The sequence below is a fragment of the Pteropus medius genome, unplaced genomic scaffold (genome assembly GCF_902729225.1).
Source record: "Pteropus medius unplaced genomic scaffold, Ma_sr-lr_union100, whole genome shotgun sequence".
Lineage (NCBI taxonomy): Eukaryota > Metazoa > Chordata > Mammalia > Chiroptera > Pteropodidae > Pteropus > Pteropus medius.
Window position 1 is genome coordinate 20,879,197 of NW_024344240.1, and position 19,484 is coordinate 20,898,680.

The following is a 19,484-nucleotide window of genomic DNA, read 5'->3' on the forward strand; positions in this document are numbered from 1 at the left end:
AAGGAATTTCTAGGAATAGCATTTGATGTATACCATGACCTTCCAAGGAAAGCTGAGAGCAAGGCATTGTAGTTTCCTCACCCCTCCCCAGCCAGGATACCCTGACACATGCAGAGACAATACCTTCATCTTGTGGGTCACAGGCTGAAATCACAGTAAACACACACATGCACACACACATGCACACACACATGCACACGCACACACTTTCTCTCACTCTCTCCCACTCTGAGTAGCATTGGAAGTAGAAGCCATTCCAGTGGCAATAACTGCTGACCCAAATCCAGGCTCCCTGAGGATCACTGGATGTTAGTTGGACCCTCAGTTTTGGACAATATGCTCAATTGTCCATACTTGTGTCATACAGTTCTGAAGCACAGGCATAAAGAAACCAGAAGTGTCCTCCTTTATCTCCAGACATCGTTTGGTGTCTCTGTTTATGATAGCTCTTCCCTGAATGGGAAGAGAGACAGAATCAAAGTATTGCAATGCCCTAGTAGTATGTCACCATCCCTGCTCCTATTCTCCTTGCTGTGCTCAGAGATATACTTGAGGGGTCCCTCAATCTTCTGCAAGTCATCCAGAGGACAAATGAAGCAAAATGTAGAGTTAGGTCACCCAGTGTTTTCTCTAATAGCCCTGTGACAAACTAACCATAGATCTGGGAGTGAGCAATGCAGTGCTGGGTTCCAATGTTATCATCTGCCTTACCTGAGATTGAAGCATCGGGTCAGCATGACTGGCAAGACATGACACAAATTGGAGAGCCATGTCCCCTTGCTCGACCTTCCTTTTCACATCTTCATCTCTGAGTCTATGAAACCTACTGGGATTCTCCCTTTCTCCTCAGTGAGGCTCTGTGGTGGGACTGGAGCAAAAGCTATGTTCAGGAATCTCAAACTATTTTCTCTACCACTCCGGGGCGCAGTTCTTACTCCTATTATGGGAGCTTCAACAGGGAACATTATGAGCTTTAAAGCTAAAGAGTCTGGGTTAAATCCCTGCTCTGCCATGTACAAACAGCAGTCTTTGACAAATTAACTTAATCTGCCTAAGTCTCTACTTCTTCATCTATAAAGTGGGTTAGAATTAACATTAGGGTTAATATTTATTGAGCATCTTGTGTCTGACATTAAGAATGTGCGATAAATGTTAGTTCATCTCTGCTCCTCCCCATTCTAATGGGGGAAAAGAGAAGAGGAATCATCCTTCTCTTTCTTCCCATATGCCAACACCCCCTGAGCTTCAATGGCTCAACAGTCGACAAGCACACCATTGTCCTGGTCCTGTCCTCTTCACCCAGCACTCTCAACTCCCTACACCCCTTTACCCTTTTTTGCAGGAATAACTCCCATAATTTTAGTGTGAAGGTGAATTCGTTTCCCTCTGCTATTATCCTCAGAGTTAACAGTCTCCATTTGTCTAGTGAGAAGCCCTGACCTCGCTGGTCCACCTTGGGTACCTACCCCCAACTATTTTAACACCAAGCAGGCTGCTGGCTCTATGTCCAAATCCCTCTCTCTCCTTAAACACTGCCTCCCTACCTCTTATGTCTTCTAACCACAAACTGCCCCCAACAATCCTGCTCCCCCAAATTTGCCTGCCTCTGGCCACACCAGACTCTCTCTGCTCCACCTCCCCCAACCGCCCTAGATGCATTCATCCAGTGTCATCATTCAGGGTGGCTCTCCCAGTTCTTGAACTTTTTATGTCACTCCCACGGCTCCTTTTCCTTGGCCCCAGCTTCTGGACCACACAGGGCTCCTGGAGAGGGGCCACCACGTGAGCAGGCCTGGCCCACAAATGTACCTACAGCGGTTTGGCCTCAGCACTTGGCTTACTCCTTAGGGTTATTCCTCCAGATCTTCTCAGCATACTCTATCCCTTGATGTTCACTTTCGCTAAATGACTTCAGTTTTCACTTTGTCAAGAAGACCACACTTCCAGTCAATCTAGCCCCTCACCTGAATGCCATGAGCAATCCTGGGGATGCTGCTCATGGATGCTCTCAAAGGAGCTGCCCTGCTTACTGCCAGCAGCCCCGTGTGTTCTGAGCCCAGCCACTCTAGATATATATAAAGAGAAACACTCCTGCTGTCTAACATCTTTCTTTTATCTCTCACTCTTAGTAGCTTCCTTTTCTACTGACTTTAAATATATCCAAATGTTTCAATATTAGAAACAGAAAAAAAAAAATACTCTTAACTCTATCTTCCTTTTGCCAACATTTTGTGTGTTTCTCCCTTTCAGAATCAAACTTCTTAAGCAGAGAGGCAATAACAAACAGTAGATAAGATTCTGTGTTTGAATCTTGGACATTTACTATGCTGTATGATCTTGGGAATATTATTTGACTTCTCTGTGCTTTAGTTACTTCATAAATGGAGTAGAGCTAATGATAATACTTCTCTTATAAAATTTATGTGAAAACTAAATTTGATCATGTTTAACCCAGTGCCTGGTACATAATACATACTCAATTAAACTTGGCCATCATAATTAATTGTGAACTTTCAGATAGGGTCAGTGGTTTTTTGTTTTTTGTTTTTTCTATTTTCTCATCACTTCCAAGTGACATGTGCTTTGGCAGCATTCCTTACATCCTCTTCAGCCTCTTTTACATTGTGTTCATCTGGATCTTATAAATTTTGGCTTTGGTTTTTATTCGCAGGGTGTTGCCTGTCAGCTTTTAAAGGATTTTTCTTTTTGTTTCCTTTTCACTTTTTAAAAAAGAAATATGTGCTTATTTTTTAACTTTGAAAATCTATTTTTTAAATTAGAAGCACTCATAATGGGATAACATTGTACATCTAGTTTTTATATCCTGCTCTTTAAATGTAACATTACATCATATACATTTTCCGATTTCACTGATTTTTTGAAAACACTTTTGAGAATAATTTTAATGGTTATATAATAGTTCAAAGGATGAACAGAAATCTCACCTACTGTTGGACATTTAATTTTTCCTAATATTTTGTTATAATAAATGTTAAGGTATTTTCTATATGAATATTGAGCTACATTTTATATTATTCAATGTCAGGGTTCTTTCTATAGAGAAATAAATTGTTTTTGGAACTAGGCCCCAACTATTTGGGAGAGCACTGCCTTAGAGGTCTCTTCCTCTTCTTGAGTCCTGACTACAAGTGGTGTCTTCCTTCTCATCAACTCTCATGGAGATTCTGTTTGTGTCCTGAGCTGTCACTCCATCTTGAAGACTTCTGAATGATGATGACCTTTTGTAAGACAACTTACCATTCTACTGTTAGAAAGTCCTCCCCCTGTCCCTTAATATAAGTCTAACTCCTTGATCTCCAATCACTGGTCTTAGTTCTGCCCTCCTGTAGACATTGAACGAGTTCACTTCCTCTTTCTCATGAACACAGCATTATCTTTTCTCTAGATTCACTTCTCCAAGGCAGTACCTCCAGGCCTGCCAATCTTTTATTTGCTCTGCAACCATATCTTGAGTGCCTGCAATGTTCCAGGCACTGTGCTAGATGCTAGAGAGAAAACAACAAACAAAACCCGGGCCCTGCTCTCTAGCCCAAGTTTAGTGATGAAAAGGAACAAGTGAGCTGGCAATTAGAAGAGATCATGAGACAAGGCCTATAAGACAGGTACTGAGAACACACAGAAGAATCGCCCATCCTAGTTCTGTGGAATCACAGGTGGCTTCCTAAGACAATGTGTAAGGCCAGGGGAATACTTTGCAGTTGGTCTGGTAAAGAGATGGGAGGAGAGAGAACAACAAAAGTGCCTGAGATAAGAGGGAGCACAGCCTTCCGTAGAATTATATGTAGTTCCATTTAGTAAAAGCTTAGAGCAGGCTAGCAGGACTTACTCTTCTCTCCTTCTCACTGATATTCTCTAGTTAAGAGGGACCTAATCTAGGATCCAAAAGACCTCTGAAACTAAGTAAAATTGTGCATGTAGGTGCTTATATATATTTTCTTGGAAAGAGTACATAGCGTGCAGCAGATTCTCAAAGGAGTTATTAGCTTTAAGTTAGGAATGATTGAGTTAAATTGTCCATGTCCTTTAATATGTGCCTTCTGGACCCCATACAGTACCATGTTCAGAGGTATGTTCACAGACAAAGCATTACCTCCCTCTATCAGGACATCACATTCCTGCCAATGCGGCTTAATGCAGCCTTATTACACATTAAATTCACATACAGACTGTGGTCAACCAAGTCACTCCACCCTGTTCTTGGTCAATTGATGTTGAAGTTAAAGTCAGGGCTTTTACATTAGTTTCTGTCAAATTTCAGCCCAGTGCTCCAGACTCTCTGACTATCTATCATTCATTAAAAAACTGAATACAATGGCTAATACCTATTGAATACTTTCTATGAACCAGACACTATGCTAAATGTTTTACATGCATCATCTCATTTAATCCTCCTAACAGGCTTAAAAAGTAGACATTATCATCTCCATTTTATAGACGAGAAAACAGTTTCAGAGAGGGTAATACAATTGCTAAAGGTGACTGAACTAGGATTTGAACCCAAACTCAACTGTTAAGCTATAAGAGATTCCAGTATCTCCTCCCCTTAGCATCCCCACCTTAGTCAACAGATTCAGTGTTTCACTCCAAGTTCCCTTTTTCCAGTGTTTTCCCTATGCACTGCCAGAAAACGAATCTTCCTAAAACACTATCAAACCCAATCCTAACCTCTCAGATTATATGTAAACATATCCTTTAAGAAACACATGACTCACCGGTTTAAAATCCCAGTATATGTGCAGTCTATTTTTGGCTGCTTTGGAACATGGCTCTAAAGTGGGCTTCATCCCAGTGCCAGGGTCTGTCAGGCAGTGATCATCAGCATCTTCCTCTGCAATCAGTGATCCCACATAGAATTAGGTGGTAATAGACATTCTAAAAGAGAACAAAGGATCTGCCATGGACACAGTCAATGCAGAGGCCATTAATCGTACAGAGGGAGAGCATAAAGACTACTCTTAGGTTACCACAGGGAGCACTGAACTTTCCTGGGTAACAAGAAGTAACCTCTGCTTCTTTCTTTCTACCCCCCAGTAAATTCTAAAAGGAAGACCAGGGATGAGGAGGGAGCACTAGCCTGCTTCCTTCTATACAAGGAGCACAACAGAATTATGGTTTGCATGGATGAGGAAGCTTATCTTTAAAACACACACACACACACACACACACACACACACACACACACACACACACCTGAATTTCATAAGGTGGCATTATAAGCCTCATCCAGGAGCTTGTTTTCAGGAAACTTTTCAAATTTTCAATCTGACACTGCCTTGCTCAATGAACTTGGACAAGTAAGTTGTTTTTGTGTCATGACTTTTTATTTGTCAAGTGGAAATGTTATCTGTCCTGCACCCCTCAAAATGTTGCTATGAGGCAACATGCAAGGTAACATGATAGATGTGAGTAGTCTCAGTGAAAGAAAGTCCCCTGGCTGCGCCTTCCACTTGGTGCCAGATCTCTTCTATTCCCTGGAGGGACTTCCATTCAGCCACTCTCTTCTCTAGCCTTCTGTTTCCTTCTCTACAGAAGAAGTCACAGGTAGCATCAACTGTCCACCTTCCAGGGCATATAAGGAGCACCAGGAGGATGGAGGAAAGCAGTGGGAAGAGAGGGAAAAGGGGATTGAAGGTTATTGTCAGTGAAAATATTACCATGGAGAATGAAATAGAACTGTCTTGCCATGACTTTGTGAATGAACTTAGTTACAAGTACAGGTTTGGGTTTCACCATTACCCGTTATCCAAGATGCTCAGCTCCAGCTTCCCCACCATCTAATACTGAGTCCAAATCTGGCAAAGATCGCTAAGGGCTGAGCCTCAACAGACTTACCCTGTTGGGGCAAAGAAGATTATGGAAGATACCTGTATACTGTATTCATGACAGTAATACATGATGGGGGTGTTGCCTGGAATAGGTCCCTGATCTAGGCAGACATTTTCATCCAATGGGTTTTTCATCTGAAGGGGCAAAACACATGACAACACTGTTGGAAAGAGGCAGAGAAAGAGGGCCTTTGAGATTCCCCAAGCTCTGCATTTTCCCCACCACTCCAAGGGTACCAGAAATCATCAGCAAAAAGGGAACAAGGATTTGGGATCCTGGCAGCCATTTTCTAAGCACTAGACAAATGCCGAAGTGAGGCACTACTGTGATGCCCACTTCCTGGGAACAGCCACCCCGCTTGGACCATCAAAGCATATATAGAGAAGGGGAATCTATGCCTGTGTTCACGTGGGCAAGGCCAAACACTCTGGCTGGCTGAGAAACTTGGAGGATCAAAGCTAGGACTGCAATTTGCAAAGTAAGGAAGCAGAAGCAGAGAGAAGGAAAAGAGATGGAAACTGGGGAGCAAGAGATGAAAGGAAGCAGAGGGTCTAAGGGTAAAAAGCCAAGGAAGGAGTTGGGGGTAGGAAGGGAATTGAGCAAGATGGGCTTTGGAAACCCTTTTCTGGCAGTCAGGCAATTCAAGTTTTATTGTCTTCTATAGTCAAACATTTAAAATCTGAAATTCAATTTCATAATTCATACTCTTCCATAGCCCACAATGTTGTGGATTGGCTTCAGGGCTGGATAAACATTTTTCAGATACCAGTCAAAAGTTTTACATTTCAGTTTCTCCCGGATTGCCATCCTGGAAGAAATGTCTCCATAATCGATTCCAGAGTTCTATAAATAAAATAGAGTGCTTCTGTGTAACATGCTCGACTCCACCAAAGAGTATGGGGGATACTTGGGGGTATTTTTCTGATGGCCTGCAAGGTAACCTTGATAATTTATAGTTTTTCAGGGAAGATGATAAAGATTAAACCCCAGGAATCTCTGTTGGTTTTAAAGGCACTTGCAAGGCCTGTGTAGTGGGATTACCCAGGTTTATTACTCATCATTAGCAAGCTGATGCAGACTGCTTCTGTTTGAGATATTTACATCAATAAGGCACAAAATACTTCTTACAATGGTCAGAAAAGGTTTTCAAAAGGAATATTCTGGCATGAAAATTTGGAGCTTAAAAGACATTTTCTAAAAGTGATATCTGTAGGGAATCAAAATGAAAAAATGCTTGAGCCCAGAGCCACAGCTCAGGAAAAGAAGACAAATCACGCCAAACTTAGGAGTCAAGGACAAATGATGTGCACTTAGTTAAGAAAGTCATCTTCATTCATGTGCATCCAACAGGATTACAGTTCCTACTCCCACCATCCCACATCCTGCCTGCCATGTTATATACTCTTAACACAGTGAATTCCTTTTGTCCAAACCTGCCCCACAAGGATTCCACCATTGTAGATGATGGATGAAGAACATGGAATCTAAAAGATTCCTTTGTTTGAATCTTATGTCTGCTGCTTACTACCTTAGCACTTTAAACATGTTTCTTTCAACTCTCTATGCTTCAGTTTTTCCATCTGTAAACTTAGAATAACAAAAATAAAACCTAACCAAGGTAAATGCTGTGCTCACCTCCTTCCACAACCATATCAAAATTACAACTAAATTATAGAACAACCACCTGAAGATTAGCTGAACAGAACTCCTATAATAAAGGATATAAAGAAGAAGTCATATCGAGACTAGTAAGAGGGGTAGAGACAAGAAATGAGCTGATCCCACATTCACAAGTGGTGGTTAAGAATTGGGAGAGATATCTCAGCTATGGAGGAACCTCTGAGGAATGAGAGATCCCAGTCCCATACCAGACTACCTAACTTGGAGCACCAGTGCCAGAAAGAGAAATCTCCACAACATCTGGCTGTGAAAATCAGTGGGGATTCCGTCCAGGTGAAACAGAGGGATTCTGTAGACCGAAGTGTTCTCTTAAATGGCTCAAGCACAGATTCACTCACTCACAAACACTTGCCTTGGGTGCCAGCAAATGAATAGCAACGTGAAAAGTACCAGAGACATACAGGGAGGAACTGAATTGGCTGGCTCCAGGGCAAGAGTTGGAAGGGCAGCTCTCTCCCAGACAGAAGTTCTGCAAAGCACCATTGTTCCTTTGTTGAGCCCTTGCAACACACAGCTGGCAAGTGCAGATGGGCATCATGTCTGTGTCTCCACGTACACAGCTAACGCTGAGCACACAACCTTGGTGATTCGCTGAGACCCTGCCCCACCCAACTTGCTCACAAGAGCAAATCTCTTTCAGCAGCTATCCCTCACAAGTAACTGGTTTTGGCCCATACTTTGAACTTTCCTAAAATCCCTCAAAGATCCACAAACCCCAAATAGGCAGTGGCTGGCTTCGGCATGCCCTGCACCTCTTCCTAAGTGGCCCTGAGCCAGGCACTAGGGGTAGCCAGCCTTGGCTCTCAAAATAGTACCCCCAGGCACCTCCAAGCCCAGCAAGGCAGCTACAAACTAGAGATCACTCTGTTACTCTTATCAGGTTGCCAAGGGTGAGGCAAAGGCAGAGGAAGACCTTGGCTTGCACCAAAGCCCCTCTCAAGAGGTCCCAGAACCAACACACCCAGCAGTAAGCTTCATATCACACCAGAGCACCACCCAATCAGTCCCACAAACAACACATCAAAAGGGTAGACTTAGCAGGCACCAGAGCCCCACTAATGTAAATACCACTGTGGGGTCAGTGTCCATAAAACAGCTCATCCACTGTAGTTACAGCTAGCCTCAGCCAATGAGCCCGAGGGTTAATCCCACCCACTGACATGCCAACAGCAATCAAGACTCAATTACAACAGGAGGGCACACATGACACAAGGGACACACCTACAGCACCTGGCTCAGGTGATCAGGGATACTGTGCCACTGGGCCCCATAGGATGCCTACTATATAAGGTCACCCTGTCAAGACTGGGAGACATTGAAGACCTACATAATACATAGAAACACAGGTAGGAAGCCAAAATGAAAAGACAAAGAAACCTGTCCCAAGTAAAAGAACTAGACAAAATTCCAGAAAAAGAACTAAACAAAATGGAGGCAAGCAATCTAACAGTTACTGAGTTCAAAACACTGGTTATAGGGATGCTCAATGAACTTAGGGGGAAATGGATGAATTTATTGAGAACTCTCACAAAGAGATAGAAAGCATTAAAAAAAATAGTCTGAAATGAAGAATACATGAGATGGAATCAAGAACAGATTAGATGAAGTGGAGGATTGAACAGGCAATTTCGAAGACAAGGTAGTAAAAAATGCCCAATTGGAATAGCAAAAAAGAAAAAAGAATCTCTCCCAAAATGAGATCATTTAAGGGACCTCTGATACAGCATCAACTGTCACAACATTTGAATCATAGGGGTACCAGAAGAAGAGAGAGGGCAAGGGGTTAAAAACTTATTTGAAGAAATAATGACTGAAAACTTTCCTAACCCGGCTAAGGAAATAAACATACAGGACCAGAAAGTGAAGAGAGTCCCAAATAAGATGAACTCAAACAGGCCCATGTCAACACATATCTTAATTAAAATGTCAAAAATTAAAACAAAGAGAAAATCTTAAAAGCAGCGAGAGAAAAGCAGTTAGTCACCTGCAAGAAAGCTCCCATGAGACTGTCAGCTGGTTTCACAAAAGGAACTTTTCAGACCAGTTAGGATTGGCACAAAATATTCAAAGTGATGAAAAACTAGGACCTACATCTAAAACTACCCTACCGAAGAAGGCTATCACTTAAAATCAAAGGAGAGATAAAGAGCTTCCCAGACAAGAAAAAGCTAAAGGAGTTCATCACCACCAAACTAGTATTAAAAGAAATGTTAAAGGTACTTCTGTAAGAAGAAGAAAGATAAAAAAAATCAATAATAAAATAGCAATAAACACCTGTCAATAATTTCTTTAAATGTAAATGGATTAAATGCTCCAATCAAAAGATATAAGGTGGCTGAATAGATAAGAAAACAAGACCCATATATATGTCACCTGCAAGAGACCCACTTGAGCTCTAAAGACACACACAGACTGAAAGTAAAGGGATGGAAAAAGATATTTCATGCACATGGAAACAATAAAAAAGCTGGGGTAGCAATACTTATGTCAGAAAAACATAGACTTTAAAACAAAGGCTATAACAGGATACAATGAAGAACATTTCATAATGATATAGGGATCAATCCAACATGAGGTATAACGCTTGTAAACACTGACAGACCCAATGTAGGAGCACTTAAATATATAAAGAAAATATTGAAGGACATAAAGGGAGAGATTGACAGTAATACAGCAATAAAGACAGGGGACTTTAACACTCCACTGATATTAATGAATAGATCATCCAGACATAAAATCAACAAGGAAACAGTGGATTTAAATGATACATTCAACCAGATGGATTTAATTGATATTTTTAGAAAATTTCACTCAAAAGCAGCAGAATATACATTTTTTTCAAGTGCACATGAAACACTTTCCAGGATAGACCACATGTTAGGCCACAAAACAAGTTCCAATAAATTTAAGAAGATTGAAATCATACCAAGCAGATTCTCTGATCACAATACTGTAAAACTAAAAATTGATTACAAGAAGAAAACTGAAAACACTCTAACATGTGGAGACTAAATGACATACTACTAAACAAAAAAATAATTAATTCAAGACAATGACCTAAACAGTAGAATTTCTCTTAGTAAATGTGATAATGAGTCTTACTCTTCAACCTTCAAAACTAGATAACCGAAATAACCTCAACATATTGTTGGCTTTAAAATTTGAATCTAATTGCTGTAAAATCCCAATACTAATCAATACAGAGTATTTAGTTCTTTCACAATGAGAATCTCACTTAGATAAATAGACTCCACTGTGAACTAAATTAATACCAATTGCAAAAAAAAATTATTACTGCTTTGCAGAGGAATCAACTCAAGTTCGGAAGAGTTAAGTAACCTGTGTAAAGCTTATAATTCATAAATAATAGAGTTGGGATTAAATTTAATAGTAAATTTGATTAAAAACGAGATAGATTGGGTCATAGATGGCACCACAGAAACACAAAGGATTATAAGAAAATATTATGAACAAATATATGCCAACAAATAGGACAATGCGGAAGAAATGGATAAATTCCTATATAATCTTCCAAGACTGAGTCAAGGAGAAACAGAAAATCTAACCAGACCAATAACTACTAATAAAATTGAATCAGTAATCAAAAGACTTTCAAGAAACAAAAGTCCTGGAGTGGAGGGCTTCACTGGTGAATTTTACCAAATATTCAAAGAAAAATTAACACACATCTTTCTTAAACTATTCCAAAAAATTCAAGAAGCAGGAAGGCTCTCAAACAAATCTTAAAATGCCAGCATTATCCTCATTCTAAAACCAGACAAAGACACTACAAAAAAAAAAAAAAAAAAAGGAAAATTATAGGCCAATATCCCTGGTGAACACAGATGTAAAAATCCACAATAATATACTAGCAAACTGAATTCAGGAAGGCATTAAAAAAAACATAAGCCATGATAAAGTGAGATTTATTCCTGGGATGCAAGTTTGGTTCAATATCTGCATATCAGTTAACATGATACACCACATAAACAAAATGAAGGAAAAAATCATATGATCATATTAATAGAAGCAGAAAAAGCATTTGATAAAACCCAGCATTCAGTTATCATAAAAACTCTCAACAAAGTGGGAATAGAAGGAACATACCTCAAAGTAATAAAGGCTATATATGACAGACCCACAGCTAACATCATACTTAACAAGGAAAACCTAAAAGCGTTTTCCTTAAGATCAGAAACAAGATGAAGATGTCTATTTTCATCACTTTTATTAAGCATAGTATTGGAAATCCTAGCCACAACAATCAGACAAGTAAAAGCAAAAAAAGGCATCCAAATTTTAAAGGAAGAAGTAAAACTGTCATTATCTCCAGATGACATGATACTGTATAGAGAGAGAACCCTAAAGATTTCACCAAAAAACTACTAGAGCTGATATGTGAATTCAGTAATGTAGCAGGATACAAAATTAATATTCAGATATCAGTTGCATTTTGATACACCAGTAATAAACTATCAGAAAGAGAAATTAAGAAAATAATTCCTTTTTCAATTGGATCAAAAGAAAAATAAAATATCTAGGAATAAATTTAAACTAGGAGGTAAAAGACCTGTTCTCAGAAAATCACAACATTGAAGAAAAAAATTGAAGAAGATGCAAATAAATGGAAGCATACACCATGCTCATTGTTAGAAAGAATTAACATCGTTAGAATGTCCATACTACCAAAGCAATCTATAGATTCAGTTCAATCCATATCAAAATACCAATGGCATTTTTCACAGAACTAGAACAAATAATCTTAATATTTACATGGAACCACAAAAAATTCCAAATAGTCAAAGCAATCTTGAAAAAGAAGAATCAAGGTAAAGGTATCATGCTACCTGATAACAAACTATACTACAAGCTTATAGTAATCAAACTGGCATAAAAACATACACATAGATCAATGGAACAGAACAGAGAGTCCAGAAATAAATCCACATCTATGCTCATTAAATCCATGACGAAGGAGGCAAGAATATACAATGGGGTAAAGACAGTTTATTCAATAAATGGTGTTGGGAAAAGTGGAGAGATAAATGCAAAAAAAAAAAAAAAAAGAAAGAAAGACAGAAACTGGACCATCTTCTTACACCATATACAAGAATAAACTCAAAATAGATTAAAGACTTAAATGTAACAATTGAAACCATGAAATTCCTAGAAGAAAACATCGGCAGTAAACTCTGACATTGTTCTTAGTAATAATTTTTCTGATATATCTTCTTGGGCAAGGGAAACAAAAGAAAAAAAAAAACAAATGGGACTACATCAAACTAAAAAGCCTTTGCACAGAGAAGGAAAACATCAGCAAAACGAAAAGACAACCTACTGAATGAGAGAACATATTTACCAGTGATACATTTGATAAGGGGTTAGTATCCAAAATTTATACAGAACTCATACAACTCAACACCAAAAAACAATCCAATTAAAAAATGGGCAGAAGACCTGAAGAGGTATTTTTCCAAAGAAGACATACAGATGGCCAATAGACATATGAAAAGATGCTCGTAGTCACTAATCATCAAGAAACGCAAATTAAAACCACAATGAGATATCACCTCACACTTGTTAGAATAGCTATCATCGATAAATCAACAAACAAGTGTTGGGGAGGTTGTGGAGAAAAGAGAATCCTGATGTACTGTTAGTGGGATTGTAAATTGGTGTAGTCACTCTGGAAAATAGTATGGAGTTTCCTCAAAAAGTTAAAAATAGAACTATCCTATGATCCAGCAATCCCACTTTTGGGTATTTATCTGAAGAAATCCAAAACACTAATTTGAAAATACATATGCACACCTATGTTCATTATAGCATTATTTACAATAGCCAAAATATGGAAGCAGCCTAAGCGATAAAGAAGATGTGGTACATATATACAATGAAATATTACTTGGTCATAAAAAAGGATGAAATCTTACCATTCATGACACTATGGATGGACCTAGAAGATATTAGGCTAAATGAAGTAGGTCAAACAGAGAAAGACAACTACCATATGAGCTCACTTATATGTGGAATCTAAAAAGAAAATAAATGAACAAACAAAAAAGAAACAAACTCATAGATACAGAAAACAAACTGATGATTGCTAGATGAGATGGGGTTGGGGACTGGGTGAAAAAGAGGATGGGATTAAGAAGTACAAACTACCAATTAGAAAAATAATCATGGTGATGTTAAGTACAGCATAGGGAATACAGTCAAAAATATTGTAATAACTATGTATGGTGCCAGGTGGGCACTAGATTTATCAGGGGGATCACTTCATAAGTTATATAAATGTCTAACCACTATGCTGTACACCCAAAACTAATATAATATTGAATGTCAATTATAATTGAGAAAAAATTTTTTAATTAAAAAAATATAAAGAAATCAATTTGTATTTTATTTAAACCGCTGTTATTTTGGCCTCTGTTCCAGAAGCCAAACAAAGATTCTAATTAATATCTTTATAAATAATTTCAAATTATTTTTTAATTAAATAAAAAATGAAACCTACCCCATAGGTACATTGTCGTGATGATTATTGAGTGCCTGGAACATAGTATTGCTATACAAATGTTAAGTGTCATTATCATCACAACATTGGGACTTTATCTTTATTTTTTAGGGCGGGATGACACTTTTACTCTATCTCTTCCCATTTCCACCACTACCACCATCTCCTCCTCCTTTGTCTCTTTTCTGTCCAATGACAAACCTAGAGAAGTATGTTCCAGGCCAGGTAGACCATGTCTTTATACTCATCCATCTAGATTTCAGCCACACTCAGAGCATTGCGCTTCAAAGCGTGAGGCAGATCCAAGGCATAGGGCTTGTGGTGTCTCTCTAGGTGAGCAATCTGGGAGCAGGACAAGACCTCTATTCTCCCTCCACGCTGCCATACCTGCAAGAGAAGTAAAAAAAAAATCATCTCAGCAGATTAGGCCCCATAGCTGATAAATGGCATAGTTTGTAGACCCAAAGAGATCACATTTTAGAGCCATTTTTTAAAGTATGTAAATTTAGTCCTCCCACTCCCATCTCTATGTTGCCTCTCAACCTACTTACCTAAAACAACCTTCCTTAGAAGTCTCCCAAACACTTCTCTCCTGTCATTCAGACAGCTCCAGAAATCTTACCTCCTTCAGGAATTCCTCTTGAACAGACCAAAGGAAGGGATGCCTCTGATTATTTATCACTAAGAAAAGTGCTAAAGTCCTGAGCGGCACTTCACCCTTAGCTAATCCCACTGGATTTAGCTTCCCATGACCTCTCTCCACCCTACATGCCAGTTATAATGCAATGTGCTGGACAGACTCTCAGGTGGCCCCCATGATCCCTGCCTCCTGGTGTTTACACCCTTCCCTATTCCTTTCTCCTTACTTGTGAACTTGTAATCTTCTTCTAACTAATAGAATATGGCAAAGGTGACAGTACGTACATGATTGCATGCGTGTGATTACATCCAGTAAGATTATAGTATCCATCTTGCTAGGAGACACACTTTCTTGCTGGCTTTGAAGAAGCAGGCCGCTATGCTGTGAACCATATGGAGAGTACAAGAAAATAAGGATGGCTTCCAAATGACAGCCAGCAAAAACCTGAATACCTCCTCAATCTGGAACTGAATGCTGCCAACAACATGAGCTTTAGAAGCAGATCCTTCCCCGGTCAGTCCTAGATGAGAACCCAGCCCTGGCCAGCACTTTGACTGCAGTCTTGCAGAGGACTCGGCTAAGCCAGGCATGGACCCCTGACCAACATTAATTGAGCGATAATAAATGTATCTTACTTTAAGCCACTAAGTTTATGATAATGTTGTTACATAGCAATAGATAACTAATTCAGGTAATTCTTGACCAAGACATACCATGACTTGTGATATAATTATAAATATTTTCCCTTGTCATCCTGATGGCTACAAACATACTTGTCAGATCACACATTCTAATATTTGGCTTAAAAATATGGTCTTCCTCCCAGTAGATAATAGAACTATCTAATGTTATGAGATTAATATAATGGCTCCAGGGTCTTCTCTTCATGGTTGCCCAAATGAGTTGCAGTTTCTGAAAGATAATTAGCCTATCTGGCAGAAGTTAGCAACTTACTGCACTCATGCCTATGGGAGCAATTAAGTCCTGCTAGTTCAGTTAGCCACCTAAGAGGCCAATCCCCTTAACTGACTTTAATTTTTTTTTCATTTTTTCCTCCACTTCTGTACCCACAGACTCCTTTCCGTTGCCTCCCTTACAACCCAGAATAGAGGAGTGAAAGAAAAAAAACAAAGCTTTGAAGTCAGGCTGACCTGTATTCAAATCCATCACTGCACACCTAATAACTAGGGGATAAAACACCCCCATCCCCCATTCAATGATTCTCAGCTGGTTCATCACAAGGGCATACCCAATATCTGGGTTGTCAGGTGGACTAATTGACATAATAAGTACTCAGGGAACAGCAGCACCTATGATTATTAACTTGAAGCATACGTTTTCTTCCATTATTCTCCATTTCTCCTCATTAGTTCCCAGAACCAAGTGGAGGTTATAGCTTATTTGTTTTCAGATTTTATTTTCCGGAGCCAAACATTTAAAAATCCAAAAACTTTACTTCAATATTTCTAGTTGAAGGAGTTTTCCAAACTATAGGATTTTAAGAGAGAAAAATTAATGGTTGGCATAAGAAAACTTAAATTCAAGTGAAAAGATTAAAATCAGAATTGTAATTTGAGAAGTAATGTTAACTATTATACTTGACCAACATTCCAATTTTACTCTCTCAATTTATTCCACTTAACAAAAGTGTGCGCTCGCGCGCGCTCTCTCTCTCTCTCTCTCTCTCTCTCTCTCTCTCTCTCTCTCCCTCCCTCCCTAACACACAGAGACATGAAGTTTCTGCTTAAAATAGCAATAGCTATTACTACCCTAATATTTTTCATGAATTTGACCTTTACCATGTAGGTATAATTATTATCTCCACTTAATTAACTTGCCCACGTTTGCCAGCTTAGTAAATGACAGAGCTAGATTCTGAACCCAGGCCATCCACGTGTTAAGCTCTGGCGCAGTGTCAGGAATATAAGTGCCAGGTGCTTGACAAATGCTGATTTTCCTTTCTCAGCCATCAATCCCATCGCTCCATCTCCATTTATACACATCCATGCATGCCATTCACGGCAGTGGCCTCTAGATGTCAGAATAAGACACTCCATGCAGCTCTGGTGTTTGCTAAGGCCTATTACTGAGAAAAGATCTTAACAAGTGCTTAGGGGTTTTAAAAGGCAAATGGCCACACAACGTAAACCAAGGAAACTGGATATGGGTAAACTGTTTTATCCAAGAAAAGCAAAAGAATTACCCTGCCCTGACATGTCCTACTTTTCCAGCAAAATTTAAAAGAAAAGAGGACTTCTTGTAGAAAATGAAATGGCAAAGTTTAGCATGTGGAACAGAGGAATGGAAATAGAGAGAGGCAGCCTAGATGCAGAAAGGGAGAGCAGAGAAAAGGACGAAGAACTCAGAAATGGTAAGAAGGGCTTTGGGTCCCAAGTTGGGGAATTGGGTTTCCAGCCAAATTCATAGGAAGGTCTGGTAGGTGGGAAAACCCCAACTGCAATGTAGCTAGGGTCATCTTTAGAATTTTGCTAAGTACCATACATAAAATAATTATTTCTACATTTATATATTTTTTGTCCTAGAAACTATTTTTTGTCCTAGAAACCAATATCTATTCCCCTCTGCATCAATAGTTATAAAGGGACTAATTGGGCACATAACTTAACTAGCTAAAATCTACATTTCCCATACTCTTTTACACATAAGTGTGGCCATATGATCAGTACTGACCAATGAAATACAGTATCCACAGCTTGCAGGTAGTGCCCTTAAAAAAGAATGAGAAAGCTCTCTTCCCCCGCCCGCCCACCCTTTTTCTCTTCCTACTAACTAGAATACAGATGTGGTGCTAAGTGTGTCAAAACCACAAGATGGGAGAGACTTGGTCCCCATCACCCTGGAGCTAACATTTCACTCCTGAACTGCTTATGTTCGAATGGTAATATAAGAAAGAAATTAATTTCTATCTTATTTAAACCTCTGTTATTTGGGTGTCTGTCCCAGAAGCTAAATAAGGATTCTAATTAATATCTCTATAAGTCATTTCAAATTATTTATTATGTTTTAACTGCACCATCATCTATATGAAATAGTTAAAACAATGACGCTTTTCATTTCAAAAATGGGGAAACTGATCAAGACCACACATGAAAAATTTGTTCTCTCTGCCAAGAATGATTGTGGCTTAATGGATAACCCAGACAGGGACTCAGAGTTTATTTGTTAACATGTAAATGTGGGGCCCTGGTTGGGTTCTAAATGGGTACAATATATGGTCATCAGTCTCAACTGAAAAGAAGTTAAAGGGTATAGGTCTGAATAAGCGTTAGACAGGAAATTATCTTGTTCTTCCAGATACCACAATGGACCAGAGGTCACCTGGTCTCAGGCACAAAATTTTGGAGCTGGGAGAGGTTAAAAAAAAAAATCCATTTTACAGAAGCTCAGTCCGCAGAGAGTTAGCAAAGCCAGAATTAGAACCAAAGTCCAGCATTTTTTACAATGCCACCCTGACATCCTTATTATTGTTATTTTTATCATTAGCCATTTATTGAATGTAAGCCATGTGTCGCTCATCATGCTAGGTTCTTGATGTAGCAGGTATGGCTTAGAGGACAACACAAACTTTCTGGTGGAAGAGTAGGATTTGAACTTAATATCTAGATTCCAATATATGTGTAATTTTCACTATCTTATGCGACATCTTTTAAGAGTTCAGCCTTAGGCTGGAAGATGAAAGAAAGATCAACCAATAAGTACAGTCACAAACCCAAGGGTCATGGCCTTTTAATGAAGGCCTATAGATTATACAGAAGAGGAAAAGGATACTATGCAAGAGATATTTTATACATGAAAACTGTTCCAAACTTATCATGATGGGTTCAATTCATTGGCACCAATTCTTCATACCTCTCTTCATGGCTTCATTGTAGACAGAAGATACGCCCACTCCTTTGACTTTGGGCTTGACCACGACAAATGGAATAGGGCAGAAAAACATAATGTGCTAATTCCAAACCAAGGCCTTAAGAGCTACCCCTTCCAAGCCCTGCAGATCTGTGAGAATAAATTACTGTTGTTTTAAGTCACTGAGTTTGGGGTGGTTGGTTACACAGCATTTTTATGGCAATAGCTAACTGATACGCTGATGTAGTATGAACTTGTATTTGGAATTTCTCCAGTTGTCTAGTTTGTACCCTGAATGTCCTTATAAAGCACAAAAAATCTGAATGTTTATTTGACCCAAGGCAATATGATAAATATGAGAAGCTGTCAGGGGCAGAGAAGAGGCATCATTGCTGAAGTGTGAAGCCAGTGTTGTTCTTCCAGATATTGGTGTTATTCCAGGTACACGGGTAGTTGGTCAGAACTAAAATTGGTTTGAGGATTTTATTGCTGTACAAACTGGCTATTTGTCTAGACTAGACTACATCTCAGCATGAACTTGTGTCATCACGTCAGCTGTTCTAGCTGTCTCTACAGGAGCAGGCTGGCTGCCCACACATCTATATCACTTATCCCTCTTCCCAGTTTCTATTTGACTGGTCTTGCAGATAGCTGTCTGCCACAAAGTTCTTTTGTCCTAAGAGATGCTTGGAAATGCCTGGATTCCTCAAGGTAAATAGGGACACCATCTTCTGAGCCTCAATTCTACCTCTTCTCACCCTTATCTCCCAGATTATATATACCTACACCAGAAAGCTCCACTCCAGAAGTCCTATTGCCCATCTCTAGTGACCTAGAAACATGAGGATTTGTCCACCTCTTGAGCCAAGGATTGGCTTGTTTCAGGATTCCACAGGTCCTACTACCCTCCTATTATTTCCTTTTCTGTTTTGT

At 39.3% G+C, this 19,484-nt stretch overlaps 1 protein-coding gene across 1 annotated transcript in view; it reads right to left on the minus strand.

The window, feature by feature from the left end:
* Positions 1–309: 309 nt before the first annotated feature.
* Positions 310–19,484, minus strand: part of GALNT8 (polypeptide N-acetylgalactosaminyltransferase 8) — a 41,326-nt gene continuing 22,151 nt past the window's right edge. The window contains 6 exon segments of the mRNA XM_039869062.1: positions 310–453; positions 4,734–4,875; positions 4,877–4,893; positions 5,886–5,981; positions 6,553–6,690; positions 14,246–14,431. Of these exon segments, the coding sequence (XP_039724996.1) occupies positions 310–453; positions 4,734–4,875; positions 4,877–4,893; positions 5,886–5,981; positions 6,553–6,690; positions 14,246–14,431 (723 nt within the window).